Source organism: Thunnus thynnus, chromosome 20 (assembly GCF_963924715.1).
Source record: "Thunnus thynnus chromosome 20, fThuThy2.1, whole genome shotgun sequence".
Classification (NCBI taxonomy): domain Eukaryota; kingdom Metazoa; phylum Chordata; class Actinopteri; order Scombriformes; family Scombridae; genus Thunnus; species Thunnus thynnus.
The window spans coordinates 20,491,313-20,518,383 of NC_089536.1; the positions used below are offsets into that span (position 1 = coordinate 20,491,313).

The 27,071-nt window shown below is 39.4% G+C and overlaps 1 protein-coding gene across 2 annotated transcripts in view; it reads right to left on the reverse strand.

Moving 5' to 3' along the window:
- Window positions 1-27,071, reverse strand: part of antxr1c (ANTXR cell adhesion molecule 1c) — a 42,400-nt gene that overhangs the window by 14,144 nt on the left and 1,185 nt on the right. The window contains exons 1-12 of one of the 2 annotated variants that reach the window (XM_067575725.1): window positions 14,674-14,822; window positions 14,213-14,284; window positions 12,029-12,100; window positions 11,476-11,557; window positions 11,303-11,333; window positions 11,147-11,220; window positions 10,965-11,033; window positions 10,193-10,273; window positions 8,865-8,925; window positions 7,518-7,616; window positions 7,097-7,166; window positions 1,247-1,325 (exon numbers count right to left, since the gene is read on the reverse strand). In XM_067575725.1, coding sequence (XP_067431826.1) covers window positions 1,247-1,325; window positions 7,097-7,166; window positions 7,518-7,616; window positions 8,865-8,925; window positions 10,193-10,273; window positions 10,965-11,033; window positions 11,147-11,220; window positions 11,303-11,333; window positions 11,476-11,557; window positions 12,029-12,096 — 714 coding nt within the window. In that variant the 5' untranslated portion in view covers window positions 12,097-12,100; window positions 14,213-14,284; window positions 14,674-14,822. Of the gene's footprint in view, window positions 1-1,246; window positions 1,326-7,096; window positions 7,167-7,517; window positions 7,617-8,864; window positions 8,926-10,192; window positions 10,274-10,964; window positions 11,034-11,146; window positions 11,221-11,302; window positions 11,334-11,475; window positions 11,558-12,028; window positions 12,101-14,212; window positions 14,285-14,673; window positions 14,823-27,071 lie in introns of those variants that run through there. The other variant, XM_067575724.1, reaches the window with a different exon arrangement.

Here is a 27,071-nt window from a genome sequence, read left to right on the forward strand (position 1 = left end):
GTGTTGTTTATTGAACAAGACCTACCAATCTTAAGTTAGCAACTTGTCGTGACTTCTTAACTCTGGTGTGACTTCAGCCTACATGGTTTAGTTTAGTGGCGAGAGGCAGCTAATTACAATGGTATGTATGATTGAGCTCTATATATCATGAACCACAACACAGAAGTTTGAATTCAATGTTTTCATGGATATGATGGCACATGGACTGAGGTTGAGTGGCTTCAAAGAGCATGTCTTCTCGGTTGGGTGGGAAGGCGCTGTGGCTCCAGCCCATGTGTTCAAACATACGCGTTTTATTTATAAAATTGCTTTAAATTGTCTTAAATTGCATCTTGTTTAATTTTGTTTTTTAGGAAATGAAGCCCCGCCCTTCTTCACAGTCGAACAATTGCATACATTCATATAACTTGGAGCTACAAGAGTCTCTCAACTCAGCTCTACTTGAGGAACTGATCTGTAAGTGCCTTGCTCAAAGGATACTTCAGATATGTCTGCATGCTTCTACTTTTAGTTCAGTTTCCGAAACGTCCAGCATTGAACTGGTAGCTTTACGGTCATGAACATGTTTCTCAAACATCTTGTCTCCTGCAACCCCTGGGTAGGGGGTTTGGGGGGCCTTTTTTGGATGTATTGCCACTCCAAACCCCTGTGGTTTGGCTCCAGAAAAAAAGGGGAAAACAACAAAATTGAAAAAGGGAAGATGAAAGAGATAAAGGGAGTAAGGAAACTCACTGCAGAGAACAAAACAACAGACTTCTAGGAAAAGAAATGTGGTTGGAGAGGACAGACGTAGAAGAAGGTGGAAGAGTGGAAACTGCAAGAAATAGATGAAGATATGGAAAACAAGATAGAATCCATAATTTTATTTTTGGAGAAACTGTCATCTCCAAACAAACACAATGTTCAAAGTCACTGTAATGTAAAGACATTCAGGTACAAAGAAGACACTTTTAGAGGAAACTCTTAATTTAGTTTTTTTGTTTTTAACATGTACATTTCACACTATGCTGTATTTTTCTGCATCCCAGAGAAGAACTGTACAGAACAAAAAGTTTGGTTGGTTTCAGCCATCAGGCATTTTCAGGGATGGTCAAAACTTCAAAAAACCACAGATGTTTTGATTTAAGATGATCTAATATGATTCTACTGAACCACACATTGAATAATCTGCAGTACTAGTATGGGTTAAGTACACAAATAGAAAACTTTCACAATAGCCACAGCTGTATAAGAAATGGTCACTTACACACTCTGTGGTGGTGATGTGCACATTGCTGCTGATGAAAGACAGACCACCATTCATGCTCACTTGAAGATAAATCACCCTGAAACAAAACAACAGACACAAACACAGACAAGCGTGTATCTTAATTTTGGGATGTAACATTACAGTCCACACCAAGCATGTTTGGGGCGGTCTATTTAGGCTGAAGCATTTCCCCCTCAAGCTCAGTTTGTTTGACCAGGATGATGTCATTTGAACTTGGGTTCAAACCAAATGATGCCACCAAACCGCCTGACTCTCAATTCTCAAGAAAACAAACCAGAGAACTGTGACGTGTGGTTCGTTAGAGGCGAGTATGTAATCTGAACCGAGAGGAAACGACCACTAAATACAAAGGATTATGAAGTTCTTATGCTCAGAAAGTCAAGTAGAACAAAGTGATGTCTGCACTGTTCAGCTTACAGAAAATGGAACTGAATTAGTTTTGAGTCTTTGTAGCTGCCAACCTGGCAGACGGACACGTTACCAAAACTATGTCCAATAAACGAACTACTTGTGAATCGTGTGACTTTTGTTTACGAGCCCTGTTTACTTGTAAATGAGCAATTTAAACGTAAATGAACCAAATGCAAAAGTACAACAAACTTTTCCACTGTGGTTGAAAACCAGAGAAAACAAACTGCAGGTGTGATCGTGTGACCCACTGAGCAGCACAACAGGCATCGAGGCCAAGGTAAGGATAGATGAAGTTAAACAAAATGGAAAAAAAGACAACCTGCCAATTCAGATTGTGTTTTTATAGTTGTGGGCAGGTTGTGTATTTTTCCAAGACATAACAGCATACTAATTGCAGCCTAAGGAATGACAGCAATCTGTAACAGCCGCCCTCTTTACAGTCTATGATCTCATGGAGCTGCAAAAGGGTTTGTGAAGAGTGAGAAAATATGGCATGTGAAAAACAACACCCAATGTAGTGACATCTTCAAGGGAAAGGCAAGGTACAGTTTTTAAAGGTCAAAAACACTCTCAAAAGAAAACAGAAACAATGGATAAACATGCTTCTGCTCATTCCAGTCCAATCCAAACCTCATCCATCTTATTACTTCTTTCGGGATTTCATAGCCTCTAAGGGGTTTTTTTGGAACTACAAGAGTCTTTCATGACGGTCTGAATCCCTTCCTCCTCCAAGTGGGAAAAACAATTCTGAGAATTTCAAGGGGCCTCCGGTTGACCCGCTTTGGAGCCTGTTCTTGTTCAGTTCTTAAAAACATGTGGATGAAAGGCATGCTTTTTAAACACTCCCCCCTCCCCTCCTTTCCACAGTTCTTATTTGGTAGAGAACCAGGTGGATGTGAATGAAGTCTGGCAGATGGAAAACAGGCCATTTGACCGATAAACCTGTCTTTACTCAGACTCAGAGAGCTGTCTGGGTTAAGAGACTGAGGGTAGAGAGAGAGAAGAGAAGAGATGGGTTAGTGGGTGAAGTTCATGATCAACAACATGCTGCACATACCTCGCTGACAACAAACAGCTGAGCATGAGCATGTGCATTTGATTTGTTTGTTTGTTTGATGCATCTATGTTTGTGTGATTGAAACTGATTTTATGTGTGTTGAATGTCAGAATGCACACATATAATGACAGAACTAGGTTAGGGTTTAAGTGTAGGCAAATAAAGTCCATGTGTTAAGGTAAGAGTTTGGTATAATTAGCAATTAGAAATAATCCACACATGCATCCTGCCCAGTCTCAATGGTACAGACTGATGGTTGTAGTCAAATAACATTTCTCAGTGAACTTCAGATTTCTTCAATATTCTTTTATTTTCTGCCAGTTGGCTCTTTTAACACAGCATTGACATGTTATCACTATAAAATCTGCCTTTATAAAATCAGTGTTATTTGCTTATTTACACATCCAGCAGACCTGGTGAAATAGCATTTATTTGGAGTCATTTGGACTTTGTGGCCACCTGACAAAAGTCCAATATTCACTCTCCTTTTACCTTTTCTGGTCTGTTAAAATGCTTAATATGAGCGGTAAAGCTGAGCTAACACAGTTAAACCAAAACAATAAGGTAAAAGACACTAAAATGCTCAGTAAAGCTGAGAAGAACTGCAGATTTAGGTGATAATTCTTTGTTGATTTATCACTACAAGCAACCCCTACCACACCGCACTTAGTCATTGGACCAATTCATAATAAAAAAATGTTGATTTGTGCAGCTTTAATACCAATTCAGCATTAATTAAACTGAACACTGTTGCAAAATACATTGAAGTTGATTAAAGGTACCCAGTGGGTTTTTGACTCCTAGTAGCGCTATGGAGCAGTTTCTTTATGAGTGGGTCCCCTTTTTGGTTGCCTCATTTGCACACACAAAAGGATTAAAACAAGACCAGATATGAGAGCCTGAAAAGTTGTCCAGGAGGAAATGTGTAGAATGTATTGAATTAAGTATTATATGAATTTAAAACTGCTCTATGCTCTGCTCTATCAGGTGTGGTGCCTGAGAACTTTAAACGCTGCACATATGCTCATACATGTGAACACAGGTGATACAAAAACATTCCTACGAATGGTTTCACATGATTCTACTGTACAGGTGGTGATAACCCGCCAAGATATTCAAAGGCAGTAAAGAAGCAAGTAAACATGAATGTAAACAATGCATTATTTAAAATACCCTATTAGAAAACTCCAAAGGACACATTTAATTTGACTTCTCCCAGTGTCTGGCTACTGACGATTAAAGGAAGAGAAAGGATGATACTAAAAGGAAAAGATGATGAGAAAAGGAAACCGACCATTTGAAGATGTGACGGGACCAAAGCTGTAGGGCGGAAATGTCGGGTGTAGAGCACAATGTCAGACTATTGTTATAAAAGGAAATGAAAGAGACAGGGAAAACAGCCAAAGCATGAACAGACATGCTTGCATAAGACAGGACAGACACAACAGTTTGTTTGCCATTCATTAGATGGAGTGGGTCTTCCTGCCTCAAAAGAAAAATCTACTTTAAAACACTTTAACAGGTAGCGTGACATAGACTGCTTCGCTATTTACTCTTCTTCTTCCTGTGTATAACTGGCCAAACATAGATGGCATGATGTAACGTCCAGATATTTCCAGCTGGATATATTTAAGCGATCTAAAACATCAGTGGTACAGTAAATGCCTGGTTTTGGCATCACTAACTCAGAATAAAAGAGCAAAGGCTTCTTTCTAGAATTGACTATTTGAACCAACATTTACAGAAAAAAACACTTGTATAATATGCTGAGACACCACTTTCCCAAAGTATAAATAGACCAAAATTCAATTTAGCAACAAGATAGGCTGGGTTTTGAGTAAAGTGACAACAAAATAGTCAAAATCACAATTTCATGATATTAAGAGCTGCTTATCAGTCAAAAAACAACTTCATTTAGTCTGGATTTCAGAGGAGCAGTCTTAAAATCTCTCCCAGAGGATTTTCCACCCTGTCGAGAATCAAGCTGCATACAAACACACATGGCCACACACTTGAAAGACCAGGCTAGCTGCTACCCGGCTTTGATCAGCCAAACTGGACAAGCAGACAGTTGAAAGAGAGTGGGAGACTGACAGGGGATGAAAGAAGGAGTTTCTGTGTGACACACACAAATAAAAGAGAGAGAAAGAAAAATGAGCGGACAGGCAGGCAGAGAGGGTTTAGGGACTGGAAAAACAACCCGGCGAGCTGGTGAAAAGAGCCACTGTGGCGCCAAAAGTAAAGACAGAGGTGGAGAAAAAGGGGGAAGGGGAGGGGGAAAAAGATAAGTGCGGGATAGGAGAGTCGTGAGGTTAAGTGTTGAGGCATAAAGGGATGGAAAGTTTGAGAGACCTAAGGCAAGAGCAGAAACGATTTAAATGGTAAGCTCGCTTCTTTGAGTGTAAGTCAGTGAAACACACGACGTAACCTCAGTTTTACGACCCTTCTGCCAAGGTATTGATTAAAGCTTTAGAGTGCGAGTCAAGAGTCCAGGTTGTTTAAATCTTTCCCCACTGCAGTCCCTCTCCTTCCACACCAATGCCAGTGCAAATATGAACTGTAAATTGAATTTATAACTGCCATGGGAGAATAAAATGAAGGAATTTGTATCATAATTACATGAGTACGCTATCGCCAAAGGTCAAGAACGTAAGTAAAGCGTGGCTCTAATATTGGTTGACAGGCCTTCTTCTCTCACCTCTTTGTCTCTCTGTGTAGTTCTAGTCTTTTACCACCGTCCACTGAACCTTCTAGTCTGTGGCCTGCTGTACTTTTCTTCCCATAAAGAGTTAGGTTAGAGAGGTTTGTGGATTGTTGATGTTGGAACATGGCTGGACTCTAAAAGGAGAATGGGGCCAGCTGACGAAGAGCAATTCTGGCCACTGCTAGGGTTACACCAGAAAATTGTGTGACCGTCGTGTGGTGAATGTTCGAGTAAGCTAACCTCAGTTGTCTTAGTTTTCACATCCCGCCACCTCCCCCTTTTAAACATTGAAGTAATTGAAGCTCTTTTTAAGGCATATGTCAAATATAATCCAGTATAATCAAATATTCTCAGTCTAAATATGAGAATCTCAAACTACACAAGCACAAATGTTAATAAATGTAAATAAAATGAACAGAGCAACAACCGCAGTTGTGATGATGGTTCAGCCAGGATACAATGATGGCTGTACCATCATCACAACTGAGGTTGTGTTGGTGTGTTCTCACAGTGTGGAAGGTTTTCAATCATAGAAGCAATGCACTGGGTTTTGATTAGAATAGAATTTTTCATACAATCCTGTTGTTGACAATACAAGCAACCAATATTATACTTTGAGGTATTAAATCCACAAGCATTCTCCAAAATAATGCAAGGTACAGGTACCAAGGACATTGTCATATTTGACAGTAGTTTGAAAGCCTTTGAAGCCACAATATTAGTAAATACAATTAAAGCTCCAGTATCAATCTACTGTTTAGTGCTGGAGAGTTACCATATAGTGAGTTTATCAGAGCTTTTTAGCAGGAAAATGCTACCTGCCACAAATGCTGATCTGGGCAGTGAGAGTGAACCAAAACATTAAAGCCACCGGCCATAAAACCAAAACAAAAAGGTGAAAAACACTAAAATGTTCTTTGGCTGAGGGGAACTGCAGAGTGGGGTGATAATTATCTGGGTTTGTATGAGAGACCCCTATTGAGAGACCCCTATCACATTACACATAATCAACTGATCCATTGTTGAAACAAAGAAAATGAACAGTGTAGCTTTAAGAACATTTTTTAATACATGCTGAACTGTTTGCTCCACTTCTCTAAAATGAGGTCAATGAAAAAAACCCATCAACATTGATTCCTTTCTTTTTTTGTCATCAGAATTCAAAGCCAATGACTAAGCTCATTGACTGAGTCACATGAAATTTGTAAGTTTCTAGTCTTGACTCACTGTAATTTCTATGTAAGTCAAGAGAGAAGTGTCTGCAGTTGTTTTTACTTCTCTGTTCTAATTCAGGACAGAAGCAGGACAAATGCACGAAGGGTTTACCACTCTGTGCGCTGGCAAAGCTACAGAGCCCCTTATATTTTGCTAAGCTGTACTGGGATCTAGAAAAGAAGAATGTGGCCTCGGCTAGGGATCGTAAAAAGAGCTAATGCATGGCAGGCTTCTTATGGTCTGTGTGCATATACAGTACACACACACACACACACGTGTATGCATACACGTGTTTCTTGTTTTTGACGCAAGTAACGTGATCTAAGATGCACGTGGTTGCCACTTCGTGTGAAATATAAGCACTTTTCCTTGAGACAGAGTTAAAAGAAGATTTCTGAGAACAGATGAAATCCTAAAGTCGTTAAAAAAAGGCACTTACTTCCCAACTTCATCGATGACAGGAGCTGGACACAGTAAAAATGTGTTTTCTACACCGGCTGGCTTTTCATCTAGAAGACAAATTTTAAAAAAAATTGATAAAAGTACATTCCTCCTAAAGTACACTCTTTGGGTGACTATTTTGCTATGTATAACTATAGATAGTATACAGAAAGATACTCGTGGAAGGGTGCCAGCTGGAGTTTGATCAATATGGGCTTTTTTTTGTGCCAGTACTTTGCACATTTAAATTTGACCATGTCCCTTCCATAAGTATCATGAAATTTCCAAAGGAGAAAACACAGGTTCATGCACTGACAAAAAAGACTGAAAATGACCCCATAACACTGGGAAAAACCCTGTCACAGATCAGGGGAGTTTCCATTAAAAGGAAAGAGCAACCAAAGTGTAGGTCTACTTACTGACTGTATTGGTATCATTGATCTTAAAGCTGCAGAGCACCTGGTTGATGTTCCTGGCATGGAGAAAACCGTTCCCCCTCACCACCACTTGGAAAGACTCTGGTTACACAACACATACATTTTCACATTAAGACTTTGCCAAACAAAATGACATTTGATACTACATTGTACATGAAGCTTGTTTTCATGTCATACTACACAGTTGCTGTGGGGGTACTTGAACTCTGAAGTGTGAACTTTGAAGTGTTTCCACAAGCAGTTCGGTTTATTTGTTCAGATGAGAATGGTGTTTTTTTTAACTCTGGTATCGCCAAATATAATGGATCCGAGCTGTGTGAAAATATGAGCCTCTATATGAGTCCTGTAATCAAATAACGGTGGTGTGGTTCGTTAGAAGTGAGAACATGATCGTGTCAGTTACTAAAATGCAAAGACAACAAGAGAGAAAAGAGAAAGTCTCTAATCTCTAATCTGGCATGGTAACAGGTTGTTAGAACTTGCTACTTGTGAGTCATGTGACCTTTATTTATGAGCCCTGACTTGCCAATACAGTAATTGAGCAGTGAGAATCTGAATTAACTAAATACAAAAATACAACAAAGTCAGCTTTTCAATTCTCTAACTGAGCGGCTCAGCAGATGAGTTGTAATATCTGTACATTTACTTCAATAGTTACTATGTCACCTACAATACAGGAAAAATACTGTCATGAATGAGATTGAAACTGCAGGACTGAAATAAATGGTACTGACTGGCCTGCAGCTACAGTGAGTACTATTTAGTTTCAGGTCAAATACTTTTCTTCTTTAGGGGATAAAGCAATTCACTGCTTAATAAAAGGCAAAAGCAGATGTGAAAAACAGTAAAAGTTGTTCTGCTTTTGCCAAAAGTTTTTAATCAACTCATGCTTTTATCTATTCATATTTGCTTTTTAATGTCCATTTAATGTTGCTTTAACTGTCATAATCTTTCTCTTGGCAGGACACTAAAGAATGTTGTCTACTACTAGGTTTCAGCTGCAGCCAATCTTACCACCGCCTCTCTCTCTCACGGTCAATCCTTTTAATAAGACCCTGTAATATTATTCTCACTGAGTATTCTGCCCCTGTAGATTTCCTGTAAGTGACCTGGATGCCCATGTATGATTGATTTTCAGCCTGGGATTGTCATTACTGAAGTGTGTCACGGTGCAGGCCTGTGGAGGATCCAGTAATGAAATTAACATAGTTCAAGGAATGATGGGAGACTGGCATCGTTGTAGATGACTCAGGAGGGACCCTGAGCAGTTTGTGTGTGTGTGTGTGTGTGTGTGTGTGTGTATGAGCGTGTGTGTTCCCAGCTCCCCACCTCCTGCACACACACTGGAGGGCTCAGCTGCCAAAATCTCAATGCAGGATTTCTTGATGATCTAGAGGGGAAAAGAAGAGAAAAATACAACAGTTGTTACATGCACTCCTACTCTGTTGGTATCATTTGACAAGCAGGTATTTCAAAATTTAATATAATAATAGTGCCAAGCTCTATAAAAAGTTCTAGGGCTGTCTGAGAATGAAGTCATTTCCTCATTCATATTGTATCACTGTGTGTCTCACCCTTGAAAAGTTTCTTCCTCTTCCCGTGCTCATTTGCAACACTATGCTATCATCAGCTATTCAAATCAAATTGACTGTGTGCATGTTACTTCCAAGGCCAAGGCCCATATCATTAACTAAGTAGGTTACATTAGTGAGTGGAGTAACAGGTTATGTTAAAAAAAGACTGTAGTGATTCCCATCTGTGTTCCTGGACGCTATCAGAGTTTATGGTAACATTAGTGGCTCCATTCTGTTCTTTGAATGTGGGGAGGTTTACACTTCAGCAACCCCAACCAATGTTATATGAGATAAGGTCACTTTTTGGTCAGTTCCCTTTTTTTTGTAATGTTAAAAGTAAAAAAATACTGTTTGAAAATACAAACAAGTATGTACTGACTAATGGAGCAAACCTTAGCATACTTAGCTAACTAGCTACAGCTGCTAAAATCTGCAAAAAAACAGTCATTTCAGCTGGCAAAATCAACGGCAGTCAGGTAGTAATGAAAAGCCTGCTTTTGTCTACATCTGTCTGAAATCAGCGACCTATTTTTTAAAAAATTTCTGGGAATTTCAAGTGGTAAATCTGCCACTGTTATTATTGTTAACTGCTGTGTGAGAATGGAAAGCTTGACAGCCGTAGCGTCAGTAAGGGGGGCAGGACTTGGAGGATTATATGACAGAAAAAGAATGAACCATTTAACATTAACAAACTGGTGAAAATATGCCCTCCTTTCACCTTTTTTGGCTGTGAAACTGGGCAATTCTGCCTGTACTGTATCTCTCAATATGTGAGTGTGTTTCATGAAACCTGTATGCACAAAGAGTTACAGTTCTGCCTGCTGCATGGCAAAAATAAAGAGCAAGGTCTGTCTGAGTTGAAACTTTAACTAAAACAGTGAGAGACGGCAATAAGTCATCACTTTGAGCTCTAACATTGTGAAAGTTGCTTCCTACTGTACCATGTAACTCACATTGAAGGAGTAAAAAGGAAATGTATTAAGAGACAGATTCAAGATAAATACACAAATGTGGATGTCTGCTACCCTGTTTGTGAGATTCAGCCACAGGAACGCTTCCATGCACAGACAAGATTTTATTTACCGAATCGATGACTCCCCGGAGGGCGTGGAAGCCGCCCAGGACAGGAAACACATGCTCGATGGTGTCTGCAATGGTGGCCAGCTATAATGGAAAGGAGAAGGAGGACACAGATGTGAATGCAAGAAAGAAGGGAAGAAGAATTAATTAACACAGGATGGTTATTCCGCAAATGTGTTTAAAGAGGAACCTCCAACATTCAGAGATGAATAACACTGAAGGGTTTGATATTTCGTAAAAAGCCAAATTTAGTCTCTACTGTCCTGGTGTGACACAATTTCAGACAGTGTAAACAGGAAGTATGAACTCCACAAAGGGCTATAAACATGCACTTCAAACAGGAGAATGGGTCTATTTACGTCAGTAAAATGGGGTTTGAACTAAACTGGAGTGAGAACATGTCTTATTATTAAGTGGCGACCAGCCGTCGTGAGAAAACAATATCAGTCATATTAAATACAGGAACCTGAATCATCCTCATCATAATGTCGAGTATTAGTCAAGTTACAGATAGGTACTCAAGAGGCAACTGGATTGGTTTTCAGGAAATTTAAAATTATGGGTTTGCCAAATTGCGCAGGGGCCACCGAATACACACTATGCAAAAATGCAGTTAACAGCATTTTGGATGTTGCAACTTTATATTCCTCTGCACATATGGTACTTTATACTGTATTCTGGGAATTCTTTTTTATTTCAAACCAGATATATAACATGTATGGAATATAAGTGTAAACCTGTCAAATAGATTATACATTTATTACCCTGGCATTACCTGTGTCTCATTGAAGTCTTTCACACCGACACAGTACACAATAGCTCCAAGAGACCTGGCTCTCTCTGCCTGTTGGAAGATAAAGGTAATAAATTGATTACTTCCAGAAAAGTTCCAGTCAAGCAGTGTGAGTATTCCAGCCTCCAGAGCAGCCCTGTCACTTGAGCTGTGAGCGTTGCTACCTCTTGCTGTGCAGTGATAAGCTGATGTTCCTGCAGCTCCCCATCTGTCAGTGCAATAATCACGCTGGCCGTGCCTGGAAAATACAAAGAGCCATGCTATAACCTCAGGGTAATTCAACTCAGCTTTAAGATAAGAATGAGTCATTCACTGCTTACCAAAGTTCTCCTGGTATATCTGCTCATTCGCCTTCAAAAAAGAAGACGATTTCATGGTCAGAATTTCCAGAGTTGCTGATTTAAACAACTAATTCAACAGTCTTTGATTTGCTCTTGGCCAAAAACTTTGATTCAAGTGTAAAAAACCAGAACATATTATTCCAAAGGCTTACCCTCTGCAATCCAAGGTGCATGAAGGTGTCTCCACCCGGAATCTCTCTTTTTAGAGCATTCAGCCCCTTTCTGATGTCCACTCTGCATACAGGAAACATAGCAAAGTGGGTTTGGACAAAGAGTCATGTAAACTTGTCATTGTGGAAACTGATACATCTCCTTGTCATTACAATGACCCCTCTGTTGACTTGGGAAGTGTTTTGATTTGTTTTCATATTTGAGTGTGATGCCTCTCAATGAATTAATCCAATATGATGATCCCAGTGCAGATAGATGATTTAAAACAAGTTTACTTTTATCATCTTCTACAAAGAGCAAAAACATTTGAGTTTTATGCAGTAACAGTTACATGGTGACAGGCTGATTTTCAATATAGAGAACATCTGCTTTCACTTTGCTGTAATGGTTTGAGTTAAGTTTGCAGCTGATTGTTTCTTTTGCGTGAGAGCTTTCAGTACTAGAATGACATCTGTTTATAAAGTGAGGTCATCGCAGTCAGTTGCTGAATTGCATTAATCAGCAGATATCAGTATCTGCCTTCATTTAACCTACCTGTTCTCAGTCAGTTTCATGATGGTGGATGCTCTGGAGGAGAATGTTATAAAAGACATCCTCAGCATGGGACTGGAACAGAAAAAAAGAGAAAAAACCCATCATCATACCTATAATTAATCTGTCCACACAGCTAGCCAGTTTGGTTTGTGGAATATACAATGTGGAAATCCCACAGAATAACCAGTGACTTATGATACTGCATGTGGTAAATATGGTAACTGCAAGACGAAATTCAACAGAATCTGGCTGATGATTGAAAATATCTCGCCTTGCACAACAATTACAACCACAGATTCAGTAGACAATAGTTTTATTATGTGAACTGCACATAGTCACAGTAATAGCAAGATGTATTGCGACATGATCAATTCTTCAGAAACATGTAGTAACTGGCAGTAACCCATCATGTGCTTTCCTGTCATGCAGCATTTAGTTCATCAAAGTAAGGGCCATTATACTTGAACAATGAATATCTCATTGAGGACAAACTACTTCATTTCCTTTGAGGTTCCTCCAACAGTCTGTGTAGGAATTGTTTCTTGAATGCAGCCCATTACCAAACACTCTAAGACACATGGGACATATGTGACACTGTGCAGGATATGAGCTCTCTGTGCGTGACAGTGATTTAGATGTCAGTGTTCAAATTAAGTAACTGATCCTCAGATGTGGAAATGTTTGTTATTTTTGTTCATTGATAAAAAACTATATTTAGAAAGTAATAACATGCATGTCAACATGCACACATGCACAACAATTTGAAGTAAAAAATGTGTTGCTTGTGAGAGAAAGTAGGTTAATGCAGATTTGCGCTGTTTGGAACTTTCTCATGTTTGTTTAAAACTGCAGTTTTGACGAGGGTCTGTTCTTTGCAATGGCTGAACCACACAGCACAGGTGTTGTTGTGGTTTTCAAGCAGTACAGATAAAACAATACCACCCATGAGCTGAAGGACAGATGTGGTCATTGTTTGAAATATTGCATTTTACTGCACACTTATTTTAGAGCTACATTGTTGCATTGTGTCTATGAAGAGGGAAGTATTTAGAAAGTCAATATTCAATAAACTCTAGCCAGGGCTGAATTTTCTTTCCCAGTACACCCTGGTGAAGTCTCAGTTTTTTATACTGTTTGACTGTGTGATATCGGTACATCAAGATATTTACAACTCATACAGCATGACATACACACCGTAGAGTTGTTACTAAAATACTAAAACTGTGGCTGATTAATAATAAACCGTGGCGGTCTATTTATGCATCAATTATGGGCTGTAAGCCACTGATACCATGAGCCATAATAGCCCATGGTGTGTTATATCGGTTTGCTTCATCCATCCTGGATTTAAAAATGTTTCTACAACATAAAGAGGCTACACTTGATTAATGCACTTTGTGCACTGCTTCTTCAGTTTATTATTAGGGGCAATCATGTTGGAGTAGAGTACTGCAAGATTTGAAAATCATTTTAATGTAATAACAAGAGAACCATCTTTCATTTGTTTTTCAAGCTCCATAAAATATTTCTAGAATGTTCCTATAATGGCCATAAAGACCTATTTTACTTACAACACTGACATACATTTTTCCTATAATAACAATGAATTTTATTGTTTGCACTGATTTATAACATATCATATTTGAGTAATATCTGGGGAGAATGATCTGAACTGGGACACTGTCAGCTGCAGTGATACAATGGTTTTGTCCTTTTAAAGCCTCCATCTCTTTGTCCTCCTCTTCCACTCAAGTCACATACATAGGCCTTCCAGCCTGTAGTTATTGCTGCTAAGCTCACTGCAACCAGACATCAGCTCAGTTCCTGTAGAGACTGATTGAAACATCAGCCTGGATGCTGAGTGACTTAACACATGGTCAGTTGTAGCGCAAGGGAAATATTTTATTTTACTTCACCGTGGTGACTGCTGTGTGTGTTTCTCTTTAGGGATCCGCATCTTGGGGCTCCAGGAAGTCAAGTACAAAAGGCAACAAGACTGTTTAGTATCTACAGACCTATAGTTGTGAAACTTTTCCAGTGTTACAGTATATAGTCCACTTGAACTGTTTGGGAGAAACCTTTGCAATACATTACATACATTACATTACCAGTGGCTGTAGTGTGGTAGTGGTACATTGCAGTACTTGCATGTTTACATATATGTATTTCTGAATAGTCTCTTACCTTTTAAATTTCTCAGCTAAATTCTCCACAAAGTAGTAGATCTCCTCCCAATGATTCTTCACACTGCCAGACCTAAGAGACAGAAACAGGGAACACCAATGAAATAATCCAAATAAAACAGAAATTATGCCTTAAAAAGTCTTCTTCAGCGTGTTTGTGGGTACACCAACTTCCCTGTAACATCTTGAGTAGCGTCATGAGCTTAAAATAAAAGTTATGAACCCACATACAGTGACTGAAATACTTTCTTCCAAGTACACAATAAAAACAGGAGGAAGGGTGCTTCTGTTAGCATAAAAGCAGTGTAGCACATGGGTGTTATTAGCATGGTTGGAGGATAACATAGCTTGAGTGACTAGCAGTTGTAAAATATGTTTTCTGTATGTATCTGTGTGTTAAGAATGATTTGTTCAGCAAGAACTCAAAGAAATGCTTAAGCTATCTATCAGACACACACTAACCTCCATATGGTAGAGCATTCAAACAAGAAAAATACAGCGGTGCCAGCCAAAATCAACAGGGGATAAAATCGTTAGCACCATGACATGAAGAACAAGCTGTATGTTGGGCAAAACACAACTCCTTATCTTGTTACAGTAACTTTACTATCTATCGCAAGTATATGTAAAAAAAAGAGGCTTTTTTTCCTAAAATATGAGTAAAATTACTTTCATTGCATAGCTGTTGTCTATAGCTAGCATGCTAATTATCTCTCTTACTAACAGCAGATAGATAGCTAAACCTTGGAGGAAAGGATTTAAAGTGTAAATTTTGTAGGAACATGAACCTTCTCATTTATGTAACGTGAATGCTGTTAGACGAATAACTCAAAACAATTAGCCAGCTCAATTCATTAGGGAGCCAGTGAGTGTACTGGTAAGATTAAAGGAGCTACTGTTGTGGTCTGGTGTGTAATTTAGCACCCTCCTGCATCCTGAATGAGTGCCTGAAGGCTGAGGAAATGGGTCCTGGTCTCCCCAGGGGAACTGCCATAAAACTGGACTGTTATTAAAAAAACACTCCCCATGGAGATACCTTCATTTCCTCTGGGCAGACTGTTTGCGTGTCAGTGTGTGTCTATGTGTATTTGTGGCAATTTTATTAAGTGCGAGCATTAAGGAAAAGGGCACGATGTGACCAGTCAGCGGGTCATCCGTTAGCTAACGGGTGAGCCAGAGAGATGACACATGGGAAATGAGCTAATTGACTGTGGTAAAACTGGAGGCCTGTTTAGAGGATGAAGCTTACTTAGAATAATGTGCCAAGCAGACTGAATGTTATTCTAGGTGCCGACTAACTGATGTAACGGTATTAGACACACGGGAACTGGCCAGGATTGATTATGTTGCAGTTTCTTTTTGTATGGGAGAGAATGTCAACACGGTTTATTTCCCACAGGGATCGGTGGGGTTTTAAGTTACCAAACTGCTTTAATTTAGTAATACATCTAGTCCACTGAGAAGGGCTTTTTTTCTGCAAAATTTGAACTTATGAATGGGACTTTTTTTTTAGATCTATTCTAAAAAAAGTCACTTTAACAAATGACTAAATATAATTTTATAAGTTGACATACAATTCAGAAATGACCTCAAGTCATGATTTAGGAGGCTTGTATATTCAACACTACATTAAATTGGCAAATTTTGCTTTAAAAATATCGTCAGTTTTACATCTCTTCTGTACAAAGTCAGCAAGATTAAACAGTGTAGCAGTGGGAGTAAACAGGAACCAGACTAAACAGTGACTCTGTTATCCTAGTTTACGTTTGAGTTGCATTAGTTCCCAGCACACAGGAGATTCAAAAGTCTGCTTGAGAATCATGGCCAGACATAATAAATAAACTTTTTCTTGCACATGGGCCTTTCATACCTTTGGCTGAGAGTTTTTTTTAGATAAATGAAAATTATTTACAGAGACAAGAAAGGGGATGAGAAAACATTTGTTCAATAAATGGGATTACTATGATCGTGATTTATTTTTTGTAGAATGATTCTGGTTATTTGATGTTCTTAAAGATACAATGCCTGAGCTTTATTCTCTTCTACAATTATAGTTATTTTGGATAACAGCACCAGCAACAAGGCCAAAACTTAAAATGGAAATGAATTGTGACTCATGTTATTCGTCTGCAATTGAGTGTCACTGAGGTTTTACCCCATAGTGTTTTTGTATTATATTTTGGCAGCGGATGGGTAATTATTTGGCCAGGCTGGGAGAGAGACAAAGCCAGGGAATACCAGGGACTTTCCCATCATGCCTCAGTCTTTGATGGCTCTCTATTCTGCCAAACCGGACTCCTGATCTGTATTAAATGCTCTTTGGTAGGTCTAACATTGAGCAGACAAGCTTTTCTACTCAAAATGCTTATATAAAATCTGAAGAGGTTAATAGAGTTGTTGATCAGTGATTACTTTTGCAGATGCAGATATTTCTGGCTTTCAAAACTCAAAACAAACAAAAACTCAGTAGCTACAGCCTTTTCAAGGAGAACCAGCATGAGCAACAGTAGCCGTCATAGATGAAAAGAGAGCCAGCTCATACTTCATCAACGGAAAATCCAAGGAAAAACAAATAGAGTGATTGCTTAAAAGAAGGCGATCTGCTAAAGGAAACGCAACTGAGCATAGGCAAGACGGAGCACTAACACTACCATGGCTAGAGGATCAGGTTTGGGTTCCCTCTCAGGCCACCCATGCTGGAAATATATACTCCAAATACAATAAAAGCATCCACAGTAACATAAATGCATTATGTAAGTTTCAATGTTTTCACTCATTTAGTCTAAATGGGGATACAAATGCTGGTCAACTAAATATTCAACCTAAGCATTTTCTCTGGGATGTTGTTGTTCTGATGACACATCTTGTTCCTCCACATCAAGGATTCACATTCCCGTGGGGCTGACTGTGCAAAGAAAGAGGACAAGACCTTACAAGATAAACAAAATCCTCCCAAAATCAAAAAAGCTTGAGGTGGAGGAGGAGAGGTGTTTAGTTTGGATGTTCAACAAAATGTGCAGCGCAAACAGAAATAGTCACACAAGGATTGCGCACACACAGAGAGAGAAAGCCTCTGACCCGAATGAACGGCAGGAGCCAATTCCTTGTGCAGATTTTTCCATTACAGCAACAGAGGAAGGGAAAAAAAGAGTATAAAGTCTGGTGAAACTTTCCCATTTTCCTGCAGCAAACAGTCATGTAGAGGTGTAGGGATCATTTTTGAGTATTTATTTAACATCAGGGTGAATCTGAGGACTCCTGCGTTTGGTTTTCAACTGCTTATCTTTATTTCTGAACCACAATTGCTCTTGTTTGTCTTGGAACAGGTCTATTGTCTGAGGTGGCTGCAGTCGTGGGACCGAGGCCTAGCTTGCAGTTTCACTCACCTGTCCAAACAGCGTTGGGAAAGGAAGTGGGCCATTTTATTCTATGACTCTTGATTAAACAATTTTATTCAGAGCGTTTTTCCCCCTCAATCCTTTGATCTAATTTTAATGGTCTGAGTTAAGCCCTGAAGCGGTTTGAGGTTTGGAAACAGAAAACAAAGGTTTTGAGAGGTAAGGGGCGTTAAAATTTGCCGACAAAGTGATTGAGCCCAACATCAGTTTGAAGTTATGTCATAGCAAATCGTCAAAGCCGGGCGACAGTGTTTTCTCGATTGGACAGATTCTCTGAGCAAGATGAGGAGCATGTGTCTGGCCATCTGCCACCTGAGAGCGCAGGGAAAAAGAAACAAAAGAAAGAAAGAGGAAGGAAAAAGCAAGGGAAAGATGAAGAGCCTTATCTGTGAGACTACATTCAATTCAACTGACAGAGTGAGATAATGTGAACAATCTGTTGGCTCTGTCACAAGATGTGTCTGCCAGAGGAAATATGGCAATGATTTGATGAAAACTTCAACTGCAAGGCCAAGATATTCTCCAACCTGCTTCAGTCTGCTTCAGCCGACACAGCTGGCAAACAAGTAAAAACAGCCCGCAGCAGCAACACTGCCAGACAGCCAAAGCGAGGCACAAGAGGGTCTGCAAACCATCGATGTGTGTGGTTCACTTATTTTAAAGGCATATTGATCAAATTCAGAACACATACAAGCAAGGAAAGGATTGAAAGCCAAAACAAGAAAAAGTATAGGAGAGCACAGAATCATTCAGGCAGTGAGCATAACATGGAGAACAGTGCGGTAGGCAGTTGATACAACAACACATTAGCTGACGCAATCATGAGACGATGGGGAAAACATCCGTTGAGTCAGTGATGTCAAAAGGACCTAAAGGATATAATCCAGCAAACAAGGTTACGTCAGGCAGATGAGGACAGACAAAACCAGCCAGAGATTATACTTTTGTAACAAAGATGTATTCAGAGAAATTGAAAAACTGTGAAAATTGAAAACATTCCAAATCTAGGAAGCTCTAACTTTAAAGGCCGCCTTAGCCAAGGAATTTTTTCCTACTCTTGTCATCGATCTGGTTTATCTGTCTTTAGCATTTTTCTGAATTATGAAGTTCTGATAGTGGAGATACCATGATATCATGAAGGAGTTTGCATATTAATCAAGTATCATGGAATTTGATAAGATTTTCTCAGCTAAAAATGTCAAGGGAGTATGGGAGTAGCTAGGTTTATTGTCCAGGATTAGGGTTATCAGTTTTATCACTGGCATGAATAATAAAACTAGAAAGCTACGCAAACTGCAGTTTATATTGAAAAAAAGCCCTCCACTGATTGAGTTGAGACTGTGTGTCCACTACTGAACCACTGCTGCAGCTATAAGAAGACTCCAGAAAGGTCAAGCTTTAGTTCTTGAGTCTAATCTGGAGAGTATTTGTGCTTCCTTAGATTGGTCCTCTCGCAGCCACTTGTACACTGATTTTATATCAATCCTAATTACTAAGTTTTTGGATGTTTATAATACAGTATATATCACCTGTAGATAGATCTACATATCACCTTATCTTTTAAAGAAACTGTGACCATTATTTTCCAATTCTGGTCCTCTCTGCCTACATTTATCTCAGTCATCCAGGTAGTGATTCCAAACAAAGGTTAGAACCATCCACACTAGGAAGGACAAAGTGCCTGTCATTCCATAATCTGTCAATGAGTCTGTCCTAAAAAAGTCTTTGGCGAATCCTTTCTGAAATGAGCCAAGGTTTCCAACTGTCTTTTCTAAAGGAACCTGTTGGAAACCTCTTTGCGATTATACCTCCAGATAATAGATGATCCTTTGAAATCCAAGAGGATTTGAGACGATTCACAATGTGCACCGTCTCTTCCAACATGTCTAAATACTCAACATTTAGAAGTACTCACAGTGCTCCGCTGCTAAATCAATATATCAATAAATGAGGAACACTGAGGAGCACAGAGTACAAAGAGAGGTAATATGCATCATTACTGTTCAGCGATACTAAGCAGACCCTGTCAAGAGGAAGCAGGAATTTGCTAGATGTCCCCCACGGGTCCAAGAAGATCTGAAGAATAAAAACATCTTCAATCATCTTTAATATTGCTTTTTTCTGCTGACTGGATGAAATTGTTATGGCTGTGTGTTTGGTGGGGAAAAAACTAAGTTCAGCTGGAGGTGGGAAAAGGATGTTGAGGACAAAATAACAGTCAGACAGAGACAAAAAGCAGAGTAGATAAATAGCAACAGTAGCAAGAGGAAGAAAAACAAGCAGAGACACTGAAAGGGTATACCACAGAATATACATCAACCAGGCAGAACAGTCATTAAAGGACCATACAATGACAGTGTGTTTCCAAATATTAGACTAGGTCCTAAATTACAAGTAATGTGTACTTTATATGCTGATCATTTTCAAATACAGGCTAATGAGTTATAGTGTTGTGGATGTTCTTTTTCCAACTTTTCAGACATCCATTGGATTCCATTTATTTCCATAAAGTATGTAAATCAATTTGCAGCTAGTAGCTTGAAAGTAGCTTGAACTGTGCATCACATTGTGATCTTACATAATAGTGAAGAAAATCTGAATGAATGTTTGCAAATGTTACATTATTGTTGCTTGGTAATACAGTTTAAGTGAAGATTGACTGACAAAGTTGCATTGCATTTCCTCCCAATGGTACTGTACTGTAACTTTGACAACAAAGAATGCAAACTTCATGTTCACTGTAATGGATTACAAAACTCAAGCAAGTTTCTCACTCAAGGAAGCATCTGCTAAATGATTGTCATATAAAACAAGACAAAGAGTCTATAGCTATACTAGTGGCTCTCTGGAGCATTACACAGTGGTGCTTTGAGCTTGTTTGAGCTGTTAACATGCTGACATTTAGGAGGCAATGTTTAGTTTAGTGTGTCAGACAGCTAACGTTTGATAATTGTAGCACTAAACACAAAGTACAGCTTATGGGTTGAGATATTGTTGATATTTGAACCAAAGTGTTGGACTGACTGACCAAGTGACTAACACTGTCATCCCTAGGGCCACGCTACTAGCATGGTTAAAAGACTGCTTGGAATAGTAGAAGGCACACATCCACATTTTAAAACACAGCAGCAAGGTTTGCAAAATGGTTAGTAATAAGTAAGTGATTTGCAGTAAATTGTCTAAAACATACAAAACTACTGGTATGGGCCTTTTCCAACTCACTTATCATTGGATGCGTGACAAAAGAGTGGCTGTTAAAAACATCTGCCACTCTAAATGCATTTAGTATCACAAATATCTTACTTTATTTTTACACAATTTGAATGAATGAGTTCCTTAAGATCTTTAATGTGCTGGAGATGAGATTCCTTTTGAGTAGAACCTTAAGGTGCCTATCAGATGTTTCAAATAAGGCTGATTAGGGGTCCTGCAGAGGCCATTTTGGATCTCAGGGAACTGTTGACTGTGCCTGCAATTCTGTAACTCTACCAAAGGAAATTACAGCTGAAATGTTTGTTTGGCTGATATTAAGGCTTTGACAATTTGCTTTTTCTTCTTTCCTTAGTCCAGTCTCAGCTACCCGAGAAGCACTTCTCTCCCATAGGACAATGGGATGACGGCATGTGGGAAAAAGCTGCATCAGTCTGTGGGCTTAGTGATTCTCAGCTTTGTTCTCACGGTTCAAAGTGTTGAAGAGGGAAAAATAAAATTTAAAAAAACCCTAACTGCACTAAGGAGGCTGTCTGCCATTCCAGCTGGGCCTACCCACACCACCCCAGCCTGCAGCCAATGATGGTGCTCCAATTTAACTGACTGGGCACAAGGATTTGTTTGTTTAAAACCACTAACCTACTTTTACAGCCATTGCTGAAGTTGAAGTCTTTACTGCGTGATTGCTGAGCTAATGCTGCATGTCTATTCCAAAACCGAGAGGAATTGTTTGGAAAAAGCTATTGGATAACTAGCTGGTGGAGAGGCATTTGAGATGTGTTTCCAAAAGATACAGATTTTTCTAATTCTGTCTCTATCTTACCATCTAAGAATGTACTTTGTAATGCACTTTTTTCTGTAAACTGAGCCAGAGTCATACATCAAATATTACCAGGAGGTTTGGATTAGTTTGAGTGGCATTTATCCACTTCCTCTTGTCTTGTTTTCGTCCCTCAGTGCTAGAGGGCCTTCAGGCAGCATGATAACATTTAACAAGACATTTTATCCTGTTAAAAAAACCCAAAGCAACACACTGCAGGAGACAAAATGACAAAACACAGAGTCATTCCACAGTTAGAACGTATTCCACAGCTAGACATTTTGAAAATATTTATGGACTACAGCTGCAGTTTGGGTTTTCCACTGCTTTGCCTGGTTCCAGGCAGCATGTTCCAACGCCCAACTTGAGCATCAACTTGCAACTACATCATCAACAACAATAAAAACATTTAGCAGCCATGATTAGCATTCTCCAAATTTTAAACAAGATGAAAAAATAGCTGTAATATGGTCAGGACTTACAAGAGAGAGATCAGTAGTATTAATAGCATCACAGAACTGATTTTAGGCAAGTTTGTCTCTAGATCTTACAACAACAATACCGCAGTAAGAGTAAGTAGGGCAATGAAGAGTGTGGAGTCAAGGGGTAATGTGAGTCTATTGGTAAGAAGAGAGAGATGCATGGAAATCCAGTGGAAAGAATGGCAGAAAAGCTACAACTTGTAAGGTGTCATGATCATATTAATAAAATACAACTACATTTTGAGGCTATGTCATTATGTTTCATTATATTTGTCACATGTTTGACATCATGGGAAATACACTTATTTGTTTCTGACCCAGAGAGAGAGAGGAGAATATCAATACCACACTAATTTCCGTCCTCTAAATATGATGCTACAGCCAGCGGCTGGTTACCTTAGCTTAGCCTGAGGGCTGGAATCAGGGGTTAACAAAAGGTTACAAAAGCTGCCTACTAGAACCTCTGAATCTCACTCATTAACACTTTATTTCTCTTTTTTATCTGTACAAAAACCAAAGTGTAAGATATGACAAGTAGTGGTTTTAAGAGTGTTCATGTGCCATTAAACTATTCCTTTAACTTTTACATGTGTTTGCTGATACCCATAATTCAACAGTGACAGCAATACTGTCAGATTATCATGTGTAAGATGTGCTGCAGCATATTAATATGCACTTTATTGCCAAATCATTCAAATCCAGATGGTAGCAGTAAGTATGCAGCAAGAGGGGAACATAAACACAGCATTTGGCCTATAGGTAAATTCCTTTATCTACCATATGAACACACCCAAAACCATTCCTACGCTGTGCTGCATATAAAACAGCAGGCTGTGGCCCAGCTGCTCTAAATCAGCAAATATACATCCTAGTATGCACACATGCAGCAATATGAGGCTTAAGTTATACACTGTATGCTCACAGAACTTATTTTAAGGCTTACAGTTTCATAATTTGACAGCTAAAGCAAGCAAAGCTCCTAAAAATTTTGTGCATAATTTCAAATATGCCAAAAAGCCCTCAATTATGCAGCCTTCATGTCCATGGAGTTCTGGGTGGACGACTAAATCAGAGACTGGCTAATGTTTGTTGCATTATTTTTGATGCCAGGGTCAGTCTCTTGGTCAGTTGGTTGGTCTGTCTGTTGATCCATGACTTTGGTTCAGACTGAAATATTTAAACAACTATTGGATGGACTGCCATGAAATTTGGTATAGACATCCATAGTCCCCAGAGGATGAATCCTACTTACTCTGGTGATTCCCTGACCTCTCCTCTAACATCACCATGAGTTTGACATCTGTAGTTTGGAGTGAAATGTATAGACAACTATTGGATGGACTGCCATGAAATTGCATAAAGACATTCATCCCTCCCTAAACTTTGGTGTCCCATCTAGTACCATAGTCAGGTAACAATTTGAACTTTGGTTAATGATCAAGTATGTGCAAAAGTAGTTACATTCACATCAGCCTCTGCTGTACTTTGTGTTTAGTGCTAATTAGCAAATGTTAACATGCGGACACAGTAAACTACGATGGTGAACATGGTAAACATCATACCTGCTAAACATCAGCATTGTCACTATAAGCATGTTAGCATGCTAACATTAGCATTTAGCAGAGACATTCTCTTGGCTTTAGACTCATAGTCTTGTTTCTGTGTAACATTAATTTTGGTTTCGGTAGTGGATAAATCAGTTAATTGCTGTTTTAAATTAAGAACCATATACCATTCACCACAACACAGTGATATGATGTCACCATTGACAGAGGGTGGTGAGGCGTGGCTAGAGCCCACATGTTCCCACATTTTACTTAATTAAAACATGATTTTCTTTAACATTTATTTGCCAAAGGGCTGGAACGGTCCATACTTTTTCAATCAACACTTTGTTACGTGAATTTTATTTGGAGAATTTTATGTGTATATTGTGTCTCTTTAATACAGTTTTTGTTCCACACGTGACCATCAGATGTGCCAACAGTCTCCTGTTTGTGCCAACAGCTGTGTCTTATTAGTTGGTTGATGCATCAACATTTTAATGAGTGTATTAAAGCCAGATTTACACCTGTATGCTGCTCAAAATTGAAGGACCAAAAACTCCACCTTTATTTGGTTGCAACTTTTTAGTTCTGTCACATCAATCATGTCACTGCTGCTGCTCCTCACCCCTTTGACCGCTAGTTGGTAATGGAGCAACCCTGCTTTCCTCTAGGAAATCGTTCTGCACACCACTTCGCAGTTGGGGACATGTGTAACCTTAAAGCTCAAATTTTCCCAGCCAGTCCCAGATGTCCCAGATTCAAACCAAACTGTCATTAGCCATTTTCGTTACCCTTCAGACTGCAGTCACCCATTTGTTTTAAAGAGCACTGTCCTACATGTTCCAGTCATGATGTGACATCATCTTCCCGAGTGTGCAATAAATGCCTTTGGAGTCAACTTTATGAGCCAACACAGCAGTATCTTTCCTCATTACTGTGAAACTCATGACCATCTTCTCCACCTACAACACTCTCCCCTCAGCATGTTTCATGTCTTTAGAGTTTCTTTCCAGCTAAAAACTACCAGCTTAACCTCAAGATACAATGTTGATGTAGGATAGGATCCAGCAAGGCCTGAGATTTTGTTTGATGATGTTTTTGAATGTTTTCATTAATTATTCCTACAGGTATGGGTCAGGCTTTACTTTTCATCTCACTAAATAAAGGGAAAACTGCTTCCAGCAGGGGCACTGCAGGTTGGCATTGGAACTAGATCATGTGCTGCAGGATTGTCCAATATAAATTTAATTCCTACAAGACCTCACACTACAGCAGCAGATGTCAGAGAGGAGGGGCTAGTGGTGACATCATCTGTGGTAGGCAGCTGCGAGAACCTCTTGCTTCTCTATGGCTTATAGTTGACTTGCACCATAAAACTCCCAGTCTTGTGTTCCCTCTGCTGAACCCTAAAGACCTCAGAATACTCTAACCAAAGTGCTTGTTGGAAAACAGTGTCTAAAACCCCTGTGCCATATTGACAATGCATTTGGGGACGCTGCGTCTGACAGTTTCTGTAACTTTCCCAAACCTTACAATCTGGCATGTACACCCACTTCATGTAGCGATTGGCTATTGTTTGGTCATTGTTTACACTGTTTTCTGTCACTTTTTGTGTGTACAACCAAGTGCAACACTATGAATGTCTTCCAAGAAAGACTGTCTGAAAATGTGTATCACCCTGCTTTACTCCGCTTTCCAGTGTGGTCACTGGGAACACCTTTTCCTTCCATTATGGTTGGATGACATGCCATACAAAGTGGTTCTTTTCAAGCATACCCCCACCTTAATTCTCTGATGTGCTACTGACTGTAAATTAGCTTCCTTCCTATCTTGTCTCTGGAGTTTGGACCATTTACTCACCTTATTCAGAATCTGATGAAAGACTGGCAACAAATTCCTCTCTGTCTTTTGTTTTTGCTTTAAAACACAATATGTTTACCACCTTTTGGTGATTTATAAATGTATGAAAATAGAAGTGGCAGATCTATGGCTGAGTGTTTCCAGCTACACAGCCTTGCAGGTAACTTTGAACCTCAGTTCAAGTGTCCAAAAATGACTTTTGTGTATTCATGAAGGCCTGATGAAAGCCTGTCAGCATTTTAATGCCCTACATTCTCTGTTCCTCTGCCTGCTGCAACTTTCCATATGGATCGACCAGGGCATCGAGTTCACACTGTGTCTCATAAAACCAGTTCAGGCCTGGGGGATGGGGTTTGGGGGTCGCTGTAGGAGGGCTGGGACAGGTTGCTAATGAGCTTCCTCTTGTTTGAAGTCCCAAACTGATGTCTAAACCTTGTTAGTCACCCCTACAGTGGGCACCAAAGCACACAGGAGTGCTAACAATAGCATCTGACATTCCTCATTTGCCGCATGTGTCAGTGTTTACCGAACAGCACAAGCCAAAAGCAGCCCTCCACATCTGGGGAGCAGTCCCATGTTTCAGGTCCATTTCTGCTTGGCATTCAAATGCCAAAAACGATGTCAAAGGTTTAGTAAAGTTCAGTGGGTACAGCACAGAACTTACACTGTCAATACAGAAAGATTTATTCCCAATAAGGACCTGCGAACAAAAAAATTTGTTTGGATAAAACCATCCATTCAGTAGCATATGAGATGTTGGTGTTAAGCTGCCTGAGACGACTCATATCTCTCTTTCACCATTTCACAAAAGACACCAAAAAACAGGCCTTTAGAAGGTGCTGCGTGCAACATTTTGTGCTCCAAATTAAGACCACATTTTCCATAAATACTGTTGCTTCCTGTCCTTGCTTATTCCCCCTCCCAATTCCTGGCATTGCTCTATCAGCAAAAGAGGAAGAATAAGAGCTGATACAGCAATATGCTTTGAGTCTAGGTAAACTAATCTCAAGAAAACATTTATGAAGCTGAATTTAAGTTTTGTATTGCTCACAATAAATGTCTTATAATTCAAAACATTTTGTCTGTGAATTCTCGTGGATAGTGAGTCACAATATGGCACAGATTCCTTTGTATGAGTTTTATATTATCAGAAAACATAAGTTACTGCATTTGAATGTGTCTAAACCTCTGTTATGAACAGTGAAAAATGGAGGAGCAGGCCCTCCAGAAGTTTCTTCTGCTTTTTTCTCTGACATTTTATTTTCTCCCCGGCAGTCTGAGCTCAGCTGCTGAAGTCCAGCACTAAGATGTCACATAACCACAACATTTTTCCTATGTGGGCGTGCAGAGAGTGGAAATGAAAGAGTGAAGGGTGAGCAGACACTGAGCTCAAATCTCTTTGTTCCTCAGTTTTACCTGATGAAGTTCTAAGGACTGAAATGTTGTATCTTTAATAAAGTTTATTGCAAGTAAAAGGACAGTATGAGAGAATTCACTCTTCTCTTGCCTATGAACAGCCGCTGAGCAAAGAGCAAAAAAAGTC